At 39.9% G+C, this 17,886-nt stretch overlaps 1 protein-coding gene across 2 annotated transcripts in view; it reads left to right on the top strand.

The window, feature by feature from the left end:
- LOC140196437 (uncharacterized) overlaps positions 1-17,886 on the top strand; it is a 59,406-nt gene that overhangs the window by 36,129 nt on the left and 5,391 nt on the right. For both annotated transcript variants that reach the window (XM_072255664.1, XM_072255663.1), the window contains 6 exons: positions 1,300-1,412; positions 2,495-2,645; positions 7,939-8,021; positions 9,741-9,870; positions 10,708-10,825; positions 11,481-11,592. In XM_072255664.1, the coding sequence (XP_072111765.1) occupies positions 1,300-1,412; positions 2,495-2,645; positions 7,939-8,021; positions 9,741-9,870; positions 10,708-10,825; positions 11,481-11,592 (707 nt within the window). The remainder of the gene's footprint in view (positions 1-1,299; positions 1,413-2,494; positions 2,646-7,938; positions 8,022-9,740; positions 9,871-10,707; positions 10,826-11,480; positions 11,593-17,886) is intronic.

The raw sequence follows: 17,886 nt of genomic DNA, 5'->3' as shown, positions 1-17,886 counted from the left end.
TGTATTTTGTTGCACAGAGGAGCAGTTAAGGAGGTTGCTTGTTGCCGCACCCTCCTCCACTGCAAATTTGGCAAATTCTCGTTTGGAAAATAATTAAAAGAATGAGAGGAATGTGCATTTTTGTGGTAATGGAGATGTGGAATGGATAGATTTTCTGATTTAATAGCTAGTGAAACTTAGGAAGATTATTAGTCAGTTTAATTGACAGAATGATAACAAAGCAGTTCATTTATAAGGGAACTATGTACCTTTTATGTACTTGTGATTCAAAAAAAAATTGGCAGGTTAAATGAAAGTGAGTTAAATTTAATTACTTAAATTTAAGTTGTCTGTTTTGGTGCTATACTCCTTTCATAAAATGTCAATTGGCAGATTGGACATACACATGAAACACACTTTAGCCTGTTCATTTTGCAAGGGAGTAGCACTCTTACTTAAAGGCATGGTTTATGATTTTGCTTGACTGGAAATTGGTAACACTGATGTATGGTAAAGAAATGCACAGGGGATATGTGAACCATGATATGAGATTTACTAGTACTTCCAAACCAAAGAAAATAGATGAGGTGATCCGGGAGTTGTAGCAGTGGCATTACTCAATAATCAAACTCACTTCTAACCAAGTTATTATAATTTTGTTCACATACTGTGAAGTTTTCTGTTGGCCAAACCATACTGAGAAAGTTGTCAAATCACTATTCAATCTTTACTAGTATAGTAAGCATCAGCTTATTGAACCAAAGAAAGACGTGTGGTATGAACTTTATGGCAGGTATGCTTAATCTAAAGGCATCTGTTTGTATGCCATACCCTCTCTGACTTGGAATTGATTTGTTGGTGGTATAGAGGAAACTATACTGGTAACAAAAGTTTGATTCAGGAGTTTGATGCTGGTAATGCTCTATTTAAAATGAATTAGATTCACGGTAAGTATGTCATTTATTGTCTAACCTATCTGATTTGTAGTGGCTCTGAGAAAATAAGGTATTGACTGTACTGACATTCAACGTTGCAAGACACTTCAAACTGCATTTCCAAGTACTGTAGATTTTCAAGATCAAGCTTATGAGTTTGTTTTCTGTAGGGTAAGTTTTCAGCTTGTTGCTGTAAGATCATTTCAACTGTATTCATAATATAGTTGCACGCTATAACACACTTGTAACCAACAAGCTTTGAGTAGGGTTTATGGGAAAGAACTTATAAAGCTTGATTGAAGCATGCTCCTCCTATCCTTTGTTTCATTTCTGGCTATGTTCTGGAGAAATTATCCATAACTCTAAAATTTATTCTTCTGCTCAGGGTTTTAACCAGGAAGATCTAGATGGTGAAAAAGCTGCACAGGAGGCAGAGAGAAAGAAAATAGTTGCTGAAGAGTCAGATTCGGACAATGAAGTTAGAGGAAAAGGGTTAGAGTAAGTACAAGCGTCTTAAAATTCAGATTGTACAGCATCATCTTATGCTGGAATGTGATTTTGTTGAAGTTTTTGCAAAGCACTGTTATTGTTGTAGTGACATAGATTTTTACAATAAGTTCTAAAATCACCTTGGTTGGTAGAAAATGCTGAACAGAATCCCACCACCCCAGAACGGAAATTTTTTACTTCAAAAGTTCCAGGGGTGAATTGAGATTAAGCAATAAAATGGTAAGTTAATGACCCAATGTGGGCACGTGGCCAAGTGGTTAAGGCATTGGACTAGCTACCTGAAGGTCGTGAGTTCGAGCCCCAGCGGAGGGAGCGTGTTGTGTCCTTGAGCAAGGCACTTAATCACACATTGCTCTGCGACAACACTGGTGCCAACCTGTATGGGTCCTAATGCCCTTCCCTTGGACAACAGTGGTGTCGTGGAGAGGGGAGACTTGCAGCATGGGCAACTGCTGGTCTTCCATACAACCTTGCCCAAGCCTGTGCCCTGGAGAGTGAAGACTTTCCAGGCGCAGATCCATGGTCTTGCAAGACTTTATTTATTTAATGACCCAATCAGATTTTAAAGAACCCCACTCTGAAAATGCACTACTGTGCATTTGGTATTTATTTATTGAGATACAGTGCGGAATGGGCCCTACCGGCCCTTTGAGCTGCAACCCCAACAATTGTCCGATTTAATCCTAGCCTAGTCACAGGACAATTTACAATGACCAATTAACCTACCAACTTTGGACTGTGGAAGGAAACCAGAGCACCCAGTGAAGACTTGTGCAGTCATGGGGACAACATGCAAACTCCTTATAGGCAGTGCTGGGATGATCATGCTCTTTTGCCAGAGAGTTATGGTTCAGATGGCCTGATCCAATGACTTAAAGCTTGAAATAACGGAAGTGTGAAATTACACATTCCACTATTGGAAAATTCCACATGCCAAGGGATGTACAGACCCATCCATGTGTTACTGGAATTTTTAATAGTATTGGGCTTGTTTGCTGAAACTGTGCTCTATCTAGTGTATACCGTATAAGGTAATCGTTTATGCATTGATGGGTTTATTTCTGTTGCAGTTCAGACTTTGTTTCTGATTTTGAGATGATGCTACAGAAGAAGAAAGATCAGAACCGGAGGCGGCGGCGAAATCGTGATGGTGGTACTTTCATCAGCGATGCGGATGATGTGGTTAGCGCTATGATCACCAAGATGAATGAAGCAGCAGAAGTGAGTCAACTGCTCATAAGGCAAGATGGGGATTGGGGAATTGCTCAAAGACCACAATAAACTGGGAGCAGGAGTAGGCTGCCTGCCCTGCCAGTCAATAAAATAACCACTAATTACCCAAGACCTTAACTCCTCCTCTATGTCACATCCTCATAGCTCTCAATCCCGTGGTCTTTCATCTCCCTTCATGTTAAATACTGCTAACAAACTAGCCTCCGCACTCCAAGGTATAGGGAATTTGAAAGATTCACTACCCTCTACGGGAAGAAATTTCCACGTAATTCTTTTCATTGTGACCAACCCTTTATCTTGAAACTACTTGTGTCCCCTCGTTTGAAGCTCTTCTACTAGTGAATACTTTTTGACATTTAATCTGTAAAGCCCCTAAGTGTGTTTCAATAAGATCATCCCTAATCCTTCTGAACAAATAACTTATTTAGCCTTTCCTGATAGGGCAATCCTGTCATCCCAGGAATTAGCCTGGAGAATGTCTTTTGGACTGCCTCCAATGCTACTATATCCTTCCTGATGAGAGGAACCAAAAATATGCGCAGAACTCCACGTGGCCTTGCTAACAACCTAACAAATTTCCCTATAATTAAATTGTTGCCATTTGGCCGTAAATATGCCACTTGCCCTTTAAAGTAAAACACGTTCAACTAGAAAGCTTGATGATATGTTTGCAGTACAGTAATTGGAAATGAAGTGCATTGTGACTAAATCCAATTTGAGGCCCTGCGTTGGTCAGCGCTGACTGTGGATATCATGTCCTAGCCTTCTATGCAAGCCAGGGCAGTAGGATGTAGAGAGCAAGCTGTTGCCCATGCAGCAGGCTGCTTCTCTCCATGCAGCTGCTGAATCCAAAGGAATGGCGGAGACCGATACAGCTTGGCACCAGCGGCATCGCAGGACATGTCACTCAGCATTGAACTAACCTTCGGGACTCCAGCTCCGAATTTTTCCTTGGGGTTTACTCATGAAACCTCCTTCATCACTGGGTATAGCCACAAGGCATTGAGGTTTGAGATCAGAGTTTTCCTTCTCCTGCATGAACTGCCAACCACAGCTGACGTACCTCATCTGCCTGAAGCGACTGGTTTTACGGTGCCAGTAACCCACCTTTGCCCCTGCTCCTGTTAGAAGAGATGGTTCCGCTGGGCCCAGTAGAAGCCACACGTGGCCAGCAGCTGCACTTGGTCGTCAGATAATAGGTAGTGGGAGCTTATTCCCACTACCTACCCCAACTATGACAACCTCCAGTCCAATACTAACATATATTTTGAAAATATTAGTTTGAGGAGTGTAATGCAATTAGTTTAAAACTATTAAACAAAAAGTTATAAAGTAGGAGTACCCAGTTGGGAACATTAAAATGTGAAATCTTAGTTGTAAGATGAATCTATTCAGCTGATTGTGTTGTCCAGCCAGAACAGTCCAATTTATTCCCCTTCTAAATTTCCTGTGGAATTTGCTTCTATCACTATTTTGGATTTTGAAGAATAGGCAATGTTCTCTAGGGACAAAAGATATTATGCTCGTAATGTCACATTGTTTGGGAGTAAGGATATTAGTATCTTCCTGTTCTTCCAGAGGTTTTACATTTTAGATTTTGTAATATATTCCACTTGTCAGCCAAGTAGCTGATTGGTATGCATAGTTTTGAGCAGACCATTCACTTGTAGATAACTAGGTCAAATGGGAGCAATCACCCAAAAAGCAAAGAAGAGTGAGTGGAATATATTGCAAAATCTAATGCTCGAACATTCTATATCTCTGGCGGAAGATTAGGGAACACAATGATGCTAAATGAAAAGTAAAAATAATTGGAAATGCTGGTATTTTTTAAAAAATACAGAAGATGTTGGAAGCATTCAATAGGTCTAGCTGCATCTGTTGAAAGGGATGAACTTCCAGGACTTTTTGTTGATGTTTCTGGATTTGCAGTTTACATTAAAAGATCATTTGACGTAGCAATTCAGTGGCAGTGAAGTGTGTGATGTGGTGACAGAATTACTAGGTTATTGGTTTGAGATTCTTTTCATCATTTAAAGGAAGAGGAAAGGAGTCTAGAGGAGAGGATGAAGCGGGTTGTAAAAAATGAAAATCATAGGGGAATAGTAGATGTATTACTTCAGCAATTTCAATCCAGATAATTGCCTTGCTTGGAATTGCGTAATTCTTAACATATAAACATGGTTGAAAGAAGTGTATGACTGGCAGTTGAATACTTCAGGGTATAGAAATTTCAGGTGTACAATAAAAAACAGAGTGAAAGAAGCTGAGGAGTACTGTACTGTGTAAAAGCTTGTGGCACCCTAGCTTTTTAAATATAAATTTAGTTTTAGATGTTTATTTTTTGCTTTCTGCAATAGTGTGTCAGAAGAAAAAAGTAAATTTTAAATTTCCAAACATTCATTTTTCAAAAAGTGAAGTGTTACAGAAAACCTTTTGTATTTCATTAAAAAAGTAACATGTTAAATAAGAGACCACTTTTCAAATAAAAGCTTATTACTTTGAGGGCATTTTGCCCAGTGCATGATTAAAGAAAGATAACTAACAGGTGCTAATGATAATGATATAATGAGTTGAATGAACTAAACTGATTAACTGAAACAGAAGTGGGTAGAAGGAATCAAACTGGGCGAAGGACAACCAAACTAAAAGGTGAGGGTGTGGTATATGTGACAGTTTTGAATTGAATTGACTTTATTACTTCCTGCACATACATGAGTAAAAATCTTTATGTTACATCTGTCTAAATATGCAATGTGCAATTTATAATCGTCTGTAGTGAATATTATGTACAACAGTCAATATAACAGAAATGCAATTATATCAGCATGAATTAATCAGTCTGATGGCCTGGTGGAAGAAGCTGTCCTGGAGCCTGTTGGTCCTGGCTTTTATGCTGTGCTGCCAGTTCCTGAGTGGTAGCAGCTGGACCAGTTTTTGGTTGGGGTGACTTGGGTCCCCCATGATCCTTTGGGCCCTTTTTACACACCTGTCTTTGTAAATGTCCTGAATAGTGAGAAGTTCACATTTTCAGATTCACTGGGCTGTCTGCACCACTCTCTACAGAGTCCTGTGATTGAGGGAAGTACAGTTCCCATTCCAGGCAGTGATGCAGCCAGTCAGGATGCTCTTAATTTTGCCCATGTAGAAAGTTCTTAGGATTTAGGGGCCCATGCCAAACTCTTCAACTGTCTGAGGTGAAAGAGGTGTTGTTACGTTCTTTTTCACCACATGGCCAGTATGTACAGACCATGTGAAATCCTTGGCGATGTGTATGCCGAAGAGTTTAAAGCTATTCACCCTCTCAACCCCAGATCCATTGATGTCAGTAGAGGTTAGCCTGTCTCCATTCCTCCTGTAGTCCGCAACCAGCTCCTTGGTTCTTGCGATATTGAGGGAGAGGTTGTTTTTTTGACAGGACTGTGTCAGGGTGATGACTCCTTCTCTGTAGGCTGCCTCATTATTATTTTAGATTAGGTCAATCAATATATCGTCAGCAAATTTAATTAGCAGATTGGAGCTGCGGGTGGCGACACAGTCAAGGATATACAGAGAGTAAGGGAGGGGGCTTGGGACACAGCGCTGGGGGGGCACCTGTGTTGAGGGGCAGAGGTGAGGGAGCCCACTTTTACCACCTGCTGGTGATCTGACAGTAAGTCCAGGATCCAGCTGCACAAGGCAGGGTGAAGGCTGAGGTCTCTGAGCTTCTTGTCAAGCCTGGAGGGAATTATGATGTTGAATGCTGAACTGTAGTCCAAGTTTATCATCAACTTTTACACCATGGTAAGGGTGAGAATAGCATCAAGACACAAATTTCCCTGCATCAGCAGGGTCTCTCCCAGGAAGAAATTTTGCAGCAGACAGGAGTTTCAATTTGTGCTGTCTTCTGAAGCAGCACAAAGAAATAGGGAAGGTTGAAGACTAGAAACACAGAGGTCGACCACAGACGCTGTGTGCAACAGATGAGAGGTGCATCAAAATGATGTCCCTTCTAAATCGGGGACCCAGCATTACTTGCAAGTCTGAACTCGTAGAAACCACTGGAATCCAAGTACATCCCTCTACAGTGTGGAGAAGCTGTCATAAGTGGTCTTCATGGGAGAGTTGCTGCCAGAAAGCCATTCCTCCAAACTGGAAACAAATCCAGAGATTCAGCTACATTCAAAAACTCAAGGACTGGGATGTTGATCAATGGCAGCAAGTGTTCTGGACTGATGAGACAAAATTTCACATTTTTGTCTCAAACACAAGGCAGTTTGTCCGTAGAAGAGCTGGAGAGTGCTACATGGATGAGTGTCTGCAACCAACAGTGAAGCACTGCAGAAGCTCCCTGCGGGTTTGGGGCTGCATTCTGCTCATGGAGTGGGTGATCTGGTCAGAATTAATGGAATCCTTGATGGTGACAATATACAAGCACATTCTTATTCATTGAGCTGTGCTGATCAGTCCCAACTTCATTCTGCAGCAGGGCAATGACCTCAAAGGTCATAAAGAACTACTTCCTGCAAAATGAGCAAGGTGTTGTGCAACAGTTGGTGTAGCCTCCACAAAGCCCTGAGCTCAACATCATTGAGGCTATCTAGGGCTGTCAGGAGAGACAGAAGCAAGCGAGACAGCCAAAGTCTGCAGAAGAACTGTAGCAAGCTGTCCAAGATGCTTGGAACAACTTATCAGCCAATTTTCTTATACTGTACAACAGTGTACCAAAGACAATTGATGCAGTTTTAAAGACAAAGGGCGGTCACACCAAATTGTGATTTGGGTTTAACTGTTTACTGCTCTTTATAGTAATTGGTTATTTACAAACTTTTCATTTCACTATTTTTGGAATTGTCTTTGCTTTACAGAATTTTTTTTTACATGCGCCCAAGACCTTTTTTTCGGTTCTGTATATAAAATTATGAAAGGGATAGATGGAGCAGATAATTTTCCTTATCAAATCATTTTTTCCCAGGGTTAGTGCCTAATACAAGAGGACAAGGGTTTATAGGAAGAGGAAGGAGATAGAGAGGGGCTGTGGGAAAACTTTATAACAGAGAGCGGGCTTTGATTCTGGATTGTATTTCCATGTGATGGAGGCCAGCACTCAAGACAAGTACTGAAATCTCCAAGGCATGCACGTAAGCAGAATTAATATCGCTAGGTGTAATGTGCTTCATTGCCATGATAGGCCAAAGGACATGTTTCAGTACTGTAAAACCCAATGACGTGCTTGCTGTTACACTCGTCCAATCACTGATGTCTTTCCAAACCCAGCTATGTTCCCTTTTATTTTTGGCAGGAAGATAGACAACTCAATGGCCAAAAGAAGCCAGCTTTGAAGAAACTGACCCTTCTCCCCACAGTTGTAATGCATTTGAAAAAGTAAGTAGTGATTCACCCCTGTTCCTCTTTGTAATTCCGGTGCTGAGTTTCTTGTGTTAGTTCCCATTACTGGTGTGTCCACTGGTATGTGTTCCAAACTGTACAGATAGTATGAATGCAATCTGATATCTTGCATGTATGCATAATCTACAGATGCTCAATGATCTTGTTGTCGCAAGAACAAAGTCACTAGAGAGACGATGTTGGTAGATATGAAAACTAGTCTTTTTTATTTGATATACACACACTCACAAATAAGCTGACAGCCTTTTGGAGTCATGAGAGAAAGAGACCCTTTTGGAGCAACAGGTCTGCTTCACCCAACACTACAGTTCATTTTATATGCTAAAGGTCAAAGAACAATTCCACATTTACAATGCTTCCTTTGAACGCCGCCACCCTCACACCTCTCTCTTCACACCCACACTGAAGGCATCCAAACACATGCAACCTTTGCACCTCCCTCTTCATATCCACACTACAGACATCCAAATAATGAATTTAAATCAGCATTGTCTAGTCTTCCAATTAACTGTGGTTCACAGTTCTTGGGAACCTATTGTTCAGAACTGCATTTTAGTTTTAATCTACAGTTCATATTCAGATCTAAAGACTAGTGGCCGAAGTCAATTGCTGAAGTTGCTATATGTACTAACCCCAAAAAAGTTCTAACAATCTCGCCTATCTAAAGTGATAGCTCAGTTGAGTGGTCAGAGTAAAACCGAACAACACAAGGGTTGAACTTGAGGATAATGTTGATATTTTCAGGAAAAACAGATAAAATCATTTTCAGATGCGATGCTTTTCACAAGTGAATTGTATTCTACTGCAAGTTCTTAATGTTTGGGCAACCCATGGCATTGAAAGAATTATTTTGTAATCAATGCAGATTGGAATTAGTACTTTGAATAGAATTTTTTGTCGTTATCTGTTAAGTTTAATTTGTTAGAGATAAGTTTATCAAAGCCACATATCCCCTTTTAGGAACTGTAGAAGTTCGTGTGTCCAACATGCTCATATTTTCTGGAAGCTGTGGAATTCTGAGTCCATCAGTACTTGGCCAAACTAAATTATATTTTGACATGATGAAAATGTTATAAAGTTTTTAAGAAGCATCTTTTAAATGTTGCTCGTAGATTGTGAATGAGAACAATTGATCACGTATTAACTGTCAAATACAGTTCATTCAGCAGGAAACAAAGCCCTTCAGCTACCACATCCATACTGATAAACAGACACCTCATTCCTCTAATACCATTTTCCCTCTTGCACTACTACCAATTCCTCCTGCTCCCCCCAGTAATTTACCTGCCGTCCAGCTTTAACAGGGGAACTTCGGAGTAGCCAGTTAACCTAGCAACCAGACTGTATTTGGCATGTTGGAGATGAGACAAGCATACAGAAAGCCCACTTGGTCATAGGATGAATATGTAAACTATACACAGCCAACACCTAAGATCATGATGGAGCTTGGGTCACATAGAATTTCATGATATTATGCATTCTCTTATAATCCTGCAGGATATAGAAAATATAAATAAAAGACAAGCATTACTGGAGCTAAATTATGCAGAATAAGGGGTTACTGAAACAGCAGAAGGTTAAAAGATTGTTAGAAGTTCTCAACCTAGAAGAGCTCAAGTAAATATTTGACAGTAATCATGACTAACAGGTAATATTTCTTTTTGCTGATGCCAACTTTCCTATTAATTCTTGCAGACAGGATTTGAAGGACACTTTTATTGATAGTGGGGTGATGTCTGCTATAAAGGAATGGCTCACACCCTTGCCAGACAAGAGTTTGCCACATCTCAAGATCCGTGAGGAGTTGCTAAAGATACTACAAGAGGTAAGCAGGAGTGCCTAGCCCTAAGATAGCTTAGGGTCGTAGCAGCTTGTTTTAACATTTGTATTTCAACAGCTTTTTTCCCTCCACATCGGGAGGGTTTTCATCCCTTGCTCTTCCAAACCTGTAGTTGTAGGAGTCTCATCAAGATAGTATTCAGCACAGATTGTACTCTTTCAATAATCTGCTCATTTATATTTTTGCTTTAATTACCAAAACCTTCAGGAAAAAATATCTGGTATCTGATAAGTTTAAATTCTCCTTATATTTAAGGAAATCCATTAACCCTCCTTAAGATGCATTTATATTCAGTTACATCTGTATTACTTTGGTCTTACTGGGCTGGCAGATGAATGGACATTTAGTTGAGCTACTATACAAAACAAGAGTTGGTATTTACAGGGCAAGAAGTAAAGGATGGCCTTAAAGTGCCTGTGTACTTTGTCAAAGCATTAACAAAAATCATCAGGTAAACCATGTCTTCACTGCTTTCTTTAGAGATCAGTACCGTGAGATTATTGTGCCAGTCGCATCTCTACGTTCTTGTAAAAATGAAAAGATGGATGCATGAAAAGTTTCTTTCTTCCATTCCTGCCCAAAAGCACTGAAACACACAGAGTTGTAGGTTCATGTGTGCTGTATGTCTCAGTACCTCAGACTCTGTTGTTAAGAAAATAATCACAGCCTTGTCAATCTTACCTGATGACTTCCTCAATCTTGGCAATATTGTATCTTTTCTAGGGTTGTGGTAACTAGCACTGAATACAGTACTCTGTGGTTTAATTCAACGGAGTTCTTTCCTTAGTGTCTTTGAAAGTAATTGACTGTTTTTATGTACAGTTGCCCAGTGTGAGTCAGGAGACTCTGAAGCATAGTGGGATTGGACGTTGTGTGATGTACTTGTATAAACATCCCAAGGAAAATAGAAGCAACAAAGAACTTGCTGGAAAGCTCATCAGTATGTTTGCCTTGATTCTTACTTTCTTTGTTTTCTTTTTTTCTTGTTTTTTACGACATTTATTGGGATATATTACTTGAGTTAGTCATCTTCCTGTGCTGTTCTTAAAGAAGAGTCTGAATAGTTATTCATATTGCATCAAAGTGTGATTCTTGTTCTGGTTCCTCCATTTTTTTGTGCAAAGATCAGAGAGATATATTTGTATAATCCAGGAAGGCCTATTTGAAGACGTCGACTCTGCTTGTATATAAATGAATGATAGAATTGTGTCTTGGCTGTGTTGGGATTGAATAGTCAGTGGTACAAAAAAGACGTAGGATTGGAAATCTTTGAAAAGCTTAATATATTTAACAGTGTTGAACCGTGTATGTTATTTACAAAGGTTATTGTCAACCCAAGCTGAAAATGTCTATAGTTTTTGTTAAGGTGTTTCCACCGCTGCTCAATTCCCACGCTCATCCTCTCACGTAATTGGTCTAAGTATCTGCCGTTTGAGTTGCCAGTACTGGCAGGTTGAATTAACACTAAATCATAAAGTGTTCTTGCTCTGTGTCACTGCTTTTTTCCAACAGGCATCACTTTGAGGACCATTGAAAACTGAGCAAAGAGCTTTTACTTTCTGGCAATCTAATTGTACAATTCACTTTTCTACCAGATGAGTGGTCAAGACCCATTTTTGGCCTGACATCAAATTATAAAGGGATGACGCGGGAGGAACGAGAGCAGAGAGACATTGACCAGATGCCAATGCGACGCCGTCTGAGCAGGTACTTGACCATGCATTATAATTTTGATATGTATTACTAGAGCACACACTATAAATCTGTCCTTTAGTTTCCTGGTGAAGAACTGACAAATGTATATTTTTTTCACAACTCACTCCAAAAAATGTTTAATTTGTCAGAAGTGGCTGGTGTAAAATGCCATTGTTACACTAGAAAAATGAATTACAGTTGTTGGGGTTGACAGGAAAGAAGAATTAGTCAATGTGTGAACAGTATTATCTGCAGAACTAACACGTGAACTCTCCAAGATTTACCCTTACACAACTGTATGTACGTAACAGAATTGATGATTTCAGCAGATTTAAACAGGATGGGCTTTATCTGAAATAGAAATGATAGCTGATCTAGACTAACTTGCGTGTTTTCAGAAACAGTTTGTTTTGCAAGTGTTACTTGGTCTCAGGTATAATCAGTGACTAGATGATGTACCTTTAATGAATGCATTACATAAGTGTGTCTCCTGTGGATTCACAGACTGAGCTGGAAGCAACTGCTAATACTGTTTAGACTGATGTAGGTAGGGTTCCAGTGTAGTTAGTTGTAACAGATTTTGATTTGTTATATATTAAGCTTCTCTGATGTTTGGGATCCACATAAAAATAGGAACTGCTGACAAAATGGAGTAAAATTATCCTCAAGAATGTTTCATCAAAAAACTTTTCTGCTCTTACCTTCCCATCTGCTATGCAGCAACTTGACTCGGTAACATGCTATTGTCATGTTCATCAAACTTTCAAGATGACAAATTTCATAAAAACAGCATTATATCTGAAACCATCATGTGTGGTAGGGAAAAGTGCTCTGCTTCGGTCTCCCAATCCCAATAAAGACACTGTGCCTTTTTTTTTTATCCTTCACTGCCTCCTCTATGTCAGCAATCCTATTAGCATGAGGAAACTGAACATCTTAAAGAATGGAGATGGATTTACCCACTATATGTAATTCAGTATTTCCTGGTATAACACTTGAGAAAAGTTCTACTACAGGAGAATGTAACACTTTGCCAGATTTCACCTTGGAAGGTAAAAATCACTACTTGGGTTATATTTTCAATTGAAATGGTGTCTGGGTGGTTCATTTTGATACCTTTTTTCATTTCTTTATACTCGCAAAACATTTATTTAAATGTTCACTGTTGGGTCAAAGCACTTTCACGACATTTTAAAGGAAATCTGATGCACAAGGTACTGGTGATTGGTGAGCGCTTGGTACTTTTCTATATCACTGGGAAGTGTGTGTTGCCAGTAATCGTGAGAGCTTATGCCTTTAAGAAACAAATTACTTCTAATTTTATTCTGGGAAAGACTACCAATAGAGTTCTTAAAATAATAAGACTGGCTTGCTATTAAATTCAAACCCTAGATGAAGTGAACAGAATGGCCCTTCACAAAGAATCCACGATGGACACACATCACTCCCCACTCTGTTATATCACTAAGCACATCCATCACCTTGATTCTTGCTCTCTTTCCATCACCTGACTATCTATTTCAGGTTAGTCTTTCTCCACTCTGCTTTACATTTTTTTAAATTGTTCTGTGAATATCCGTTTAACGGGGTGTCCTTGACATTTGCAGTCGTCTCTTACTCCATTGTGGCTGCTCACCCTGTCCCCTAAACATCACTTCATTCATTTCATTTATTAAGAGACTCTAGGTATGAAGACAGTGAGGAAAACGAAGCTGAGGCCTTCTCCAGTGATCACGAACACTACCGCAGGTTTCCGTTTTAGTTATTTTATTACACTTTATTCTTGTCATTTTAAAATTTTACACATTTACTGTCATTTAAAAATTGATTATTCAAGGTTTCTCAAGTTATTGATTAAAATCTACTTGAACTATTCTGAACAACTTCAGGTTCCCCTGTTTACTTCTTGTGGTTGAATTCTTGGGGATAGCTTTGAATATTGATGGTATAGCCCCATTATCTGTAACTGAGTTTTTCACTGTTCTCAGTACACGTGATGATAATATATCAATCAATTTAATTACTTTGATACTGTATGAAAACAGTCTTTGATTGTTTTAATGTTGGTTTGCTGTCTCTTCATTCAACATTGATGTCGCTTTACTGGCTTGGGAAACCATGTTTTACTTATAAAAAGAACCATTTCTTGTAACCTTTATAATGATAAAACATATTTATTTTACTGTTTAATTTCATCAAGTGGTTTTAAATGAAAAATAGAGTAGATCAGTCTACTAAGTCAGTTAAATATGGCAATAGAACAGGACCCATGTCATTCATTGCTTTATCAAGATTCAAAGAACATTTATTATCAAAGTATATACGCAGTACACAACCCTGAGATTTGTCTTCCCCAAAGACTGCCACGAAACAAAGAAAAACCATGGAACTCCAGTTCCAAAGAAAAGCATCAAACCCACCCACCTCCCACATGCAAAAAATACAAATCATGCACATGGCAACAAAAAAATGATCAAAAAGTACAGAATATAAAACACAAAATTGAAAGAGCCCGGTTCATTATCTGCAGGTCGCCCAATCAAAACTGCTCAAAATAGCAACAAAAAAAGGAACAAACTGAAACACATCATAATGTGAACTACAGAGTCCAATCTACAAATTGTGTCGATTAAACTTTGCCTAAGACCCAGGACTCCGACACTACCCTCTGACAGTATTAAGGGAAAGCGAGAGACCATTCGAACACAGGAAGCTTCCTCCTGGAGCAGCAAACGAGAGGCTGGCAGATGGTACTGAAATCCTGCTCGCCTTGAAGATTTCAATCTTCCTTGGTGCTTTAATTGATAAGAAATTGGGTCAATCATGGACTCGTGTCTTATCTCTGGGCTTCTTGGCCTCGAGACCACACACTTCACTCGAAGCTTCACAGGGCCTTCTTAGAGGTAGCAAAGTCCAAGATCGCTCAATCAGCCCAAAAACACGCCACCAAAACGTAGAGCACAGACATTTCAATACCTTGTGACTTTGCTTTGCTTTAGCGGCCGGTTGTCTCCTGTCTTGTTCTAAGTAATTTTCTCTTTGCTTCACATTCGCCATCAAGAGCAGACATTCAGTGGAAGGTAATTGTACAAGATTGTGTGCACTTTAGCTGTCTTTGAATTTTATTTCATGACTGCGTGATGCAGTAAGTAATACCAGCATTAATTCCTCTTGGAAAAGCTTGGACGAGTTTTGTTTCACAAGAATAAAATAAGCTATATATTGCTGATTTTTTTCCTAAACTTTAGACTAAATAATAGAGAAATTTGTATATCTTGCCTAGAACTGATCAGATAAATCTGATCAATCATTCATATCAGTTGTCAGTAATTTTGTTGTAAAACAGAGGGACCTTAGCGTTCAGGTACATAGTTCACTGGAAGTGGAGGTGCAGATGGAGGGGGTGGTAAAGACTTCTGGCATTAGTATGGGCATGACTTGTAGAAGTTGCGAGATCATGATATGGTTGTACAAGATGTTGGTGAGGCCTCATTTAAGAGTATTGTGTTCAGTTTTGGTCACCTAACTATTAGAAAAGATGTCATTAAACTGGAAAGAGTGCAGAAAAGATTTACAAGGATGTAGCCAGGACTTGAGATCTTTGTTAGAGGTTTGATGGGCTAGACCCTTTTCCTTGGAGTATAGTGATCTTATAGAGGTGTATATAATCATGAGGGGCATAAATAGGGTTAAACTTGAGGGCAACTTTTACACAGAGGGTGGTATAATGTAGGATGAGCTGCCAGGAAAGTCGTCCAGGCAAGTACAAAAACAACTTTTAAGCAACGATTGGACTGGTACATGGACAGGCAAGGTTTAGAAGGATATTGGCTTAATGGGAGTAGCATGGATGGGCATCTCGGTTGGTATGTACCAGTTAGGTGAAAAGGACTCTTTCCATGCTCTATGACTCCATAAGACATAGGGGTAGAATTAGGCCATTCAGCCTATTGAGTCTGCTCTGCCATTCCTGCCTTCTCACCATATACTTTGATGCCCTGACTGATCAGGAAACAATCAACTTCCGCCTTAAATATATGCACGGACTTGGCTTTCACCGCGGTCTGTGGCAGAGCATTGCACAGATTTACTACTCTGGTTAAAAAAATTCCTCCTTACTTCTGTTCGAAAGGGTCACCCCTCAACTTTGAGGCTATGCCTTCTAGTTCTGGATTCCCCCACTATAGGAAACATCCTTTCCAAATCCACCCTAAGTAGTCCTTTCAATATTTTCGGTAAGTTTCAATGAGACCCCCCAGCATTCTTCTAAATTCTACTGAGTACAGGCCCAAAGCTACCAAACGCTCCTCATATGTTAACTCCTTCATTTCCAGAATCATCCCTATGAACCTCTTCTGCGCTCTCTCCAGTGAGATATGGAGAGAGATATGGAGTCCAAAACTGTCAACAATATTCTTAAGTGTGGCCTGACTAATATCTGATATTATCTCCTTGCTTTTATATTCTGTTCCCCTTGAAATAAATGCCAAAATTGCATTTGCTGTCTTTAGCACAGACTCAACTTGTAAATTAACCTTCTGGGAGTCTTGTAGAGGACCTCTAAGTTCCTCTGCACCTCTGATGTTTGAACCTTCTCCTCATTTAGATAATAGTGTGCACTAATGTTCCTTTTACCAAAAGGCATTATCATACATTTCCCAACACTATTTCATCTGCCACTTTTTTGCTCATTCTTCCAATTTGACTAGTCCTGCTGCAATTGCAGTGCTTCGTTAGCACTACCTCCCCCTCCACCTATCTTCGTACCATCCGCGAATTTTGCCATAAAGCCATCAATTCCATTATCTAAATCACTGGCAAACGATGTGAAAAGCAGCAGTCCCAATACCGTTCCCTGCGGAACATCAATAATCACTGGCAGCCAACCAGAAAAGGCTCATTTTATTCCCACTCGCTGCCACCTGACATTAGCAATCTCCCAGTCCTCCGGGACCATGACAGAATCAAGTGATTCTTGAAAGATTATGACCAGTGCATCTGTTATTTCTTCATCAACCTCTCTCAGGACTCTGGGACATAGTCCATCTGGTCCAGGTGACTTATCCATCTTAAGACCTTTGAGTTTGCCTGCACTTTTTCCTTTGCAATGGCACTCACTCCTGCTCCCTGACACTCACAGATGACTGGCACACTGCTAGTGTCTTCCACTGTGAAGACAGGTGCAAAGTACCCTTTAAGTTCATCTGCCATTTTTTTTGTTCCACCCCCACCCCCCCCCCCACCTTACTACCTCACCAGCATCATTTTCCAGTGGTCCAATATCAACTCTCACCTCCCTTTTACTCTTTATATAACTGAAAAAAACTTTTAATATCCTGCTTTATATTATTGGCTAGTTTGCTCTCATATTTCTTCTTTTCCCTTCTCATAGCTTTTTTAGTTGCTTTTTGTTGGATTTCAAAAGCTTCCCAAGCATCCAACTTCCTACTCAATTTTGCTACCTTATATGCCCTTTTCTTGGTTTTTATGCAGTCTTTAACTTCCTTTGTCAGCCACGGTTACCTACCTCTGCCATTTGAAAACTACTTCCTTTGTAGGACATACCTATTCTGCGCCTTGTGAACTATTCCCAGAAACTTCAGCCTTCTCTGCTCCGCTGTCATCCCCGACAGTATCCTCCTACAATCTGCCTCGGCAAGCTCCTCTCTCGTGCCTCTGTAATTCCCTTTATTTCATTGCGATACTGATACGTGTGACTTGTGCTTTTCCCTCTTAAATTGCAGTATGAATTTAGTCATATTATGATCACTGCCTCCTAAGGATTCCTTTACATTAAGCTCCCGAATAAGATGGCCTTTCCCCGGGTAGACTCTTAAAAAGCCATCTCGTAGGCATTCAACAAATTGCCTCTCTTGTTATCTGACACTAACCTGACTTTTCCAATCCCCTTGCATATTGAAGTTCCCATTACAATTATGTTATTACCCTTATTACATGGAGTATTGTGTGCAGTTTTGGTCCCCTAATCTGAGGAAAGACATCCTTGCCATAGAGGGAATACAAAGAAGGTTCACCAGATTGATTCCTGAGATGGCAGGACTTTCATATGAAGAAAGACTGGATGAACTGGGCTTGTACTCATTGGAATTTAGAAGATTGAGGGGGGATCTGATTGAAACGTATAAAATCCTAAAGGGATTGGACAGGCTAGATGCAGGAAGATTGTTCCCGATGTTGGGGAAGTCCAGAACGAGGGGTCACAGTTTGAGGATAAAGGGGAAGCCTTTTAGGACCGAGATTAGGAAAAACTTCTTCACACAGAGAGTGGTGAATCTGTGGAATTCT

This window comes from Mobula birostris, chromosome 4, assembly GCF_030028105.1.
Source record: "Mobula birostris isolate sMobBir1 chromosome 4, sMobBir1.hap1, whole genome shotgun sequence".
Classification (NCBI taxonomy): Eukaryota; Metazoa; Chordata; class Chondrichthyes; order Myliobatiformes; family Myliobatidae; genus Mobula; species Mobula birostris.
Note: the sequence above shows the minus strand (reverse complement) of the source record. Positions and strands in the feature narration are given on the sequence as shown.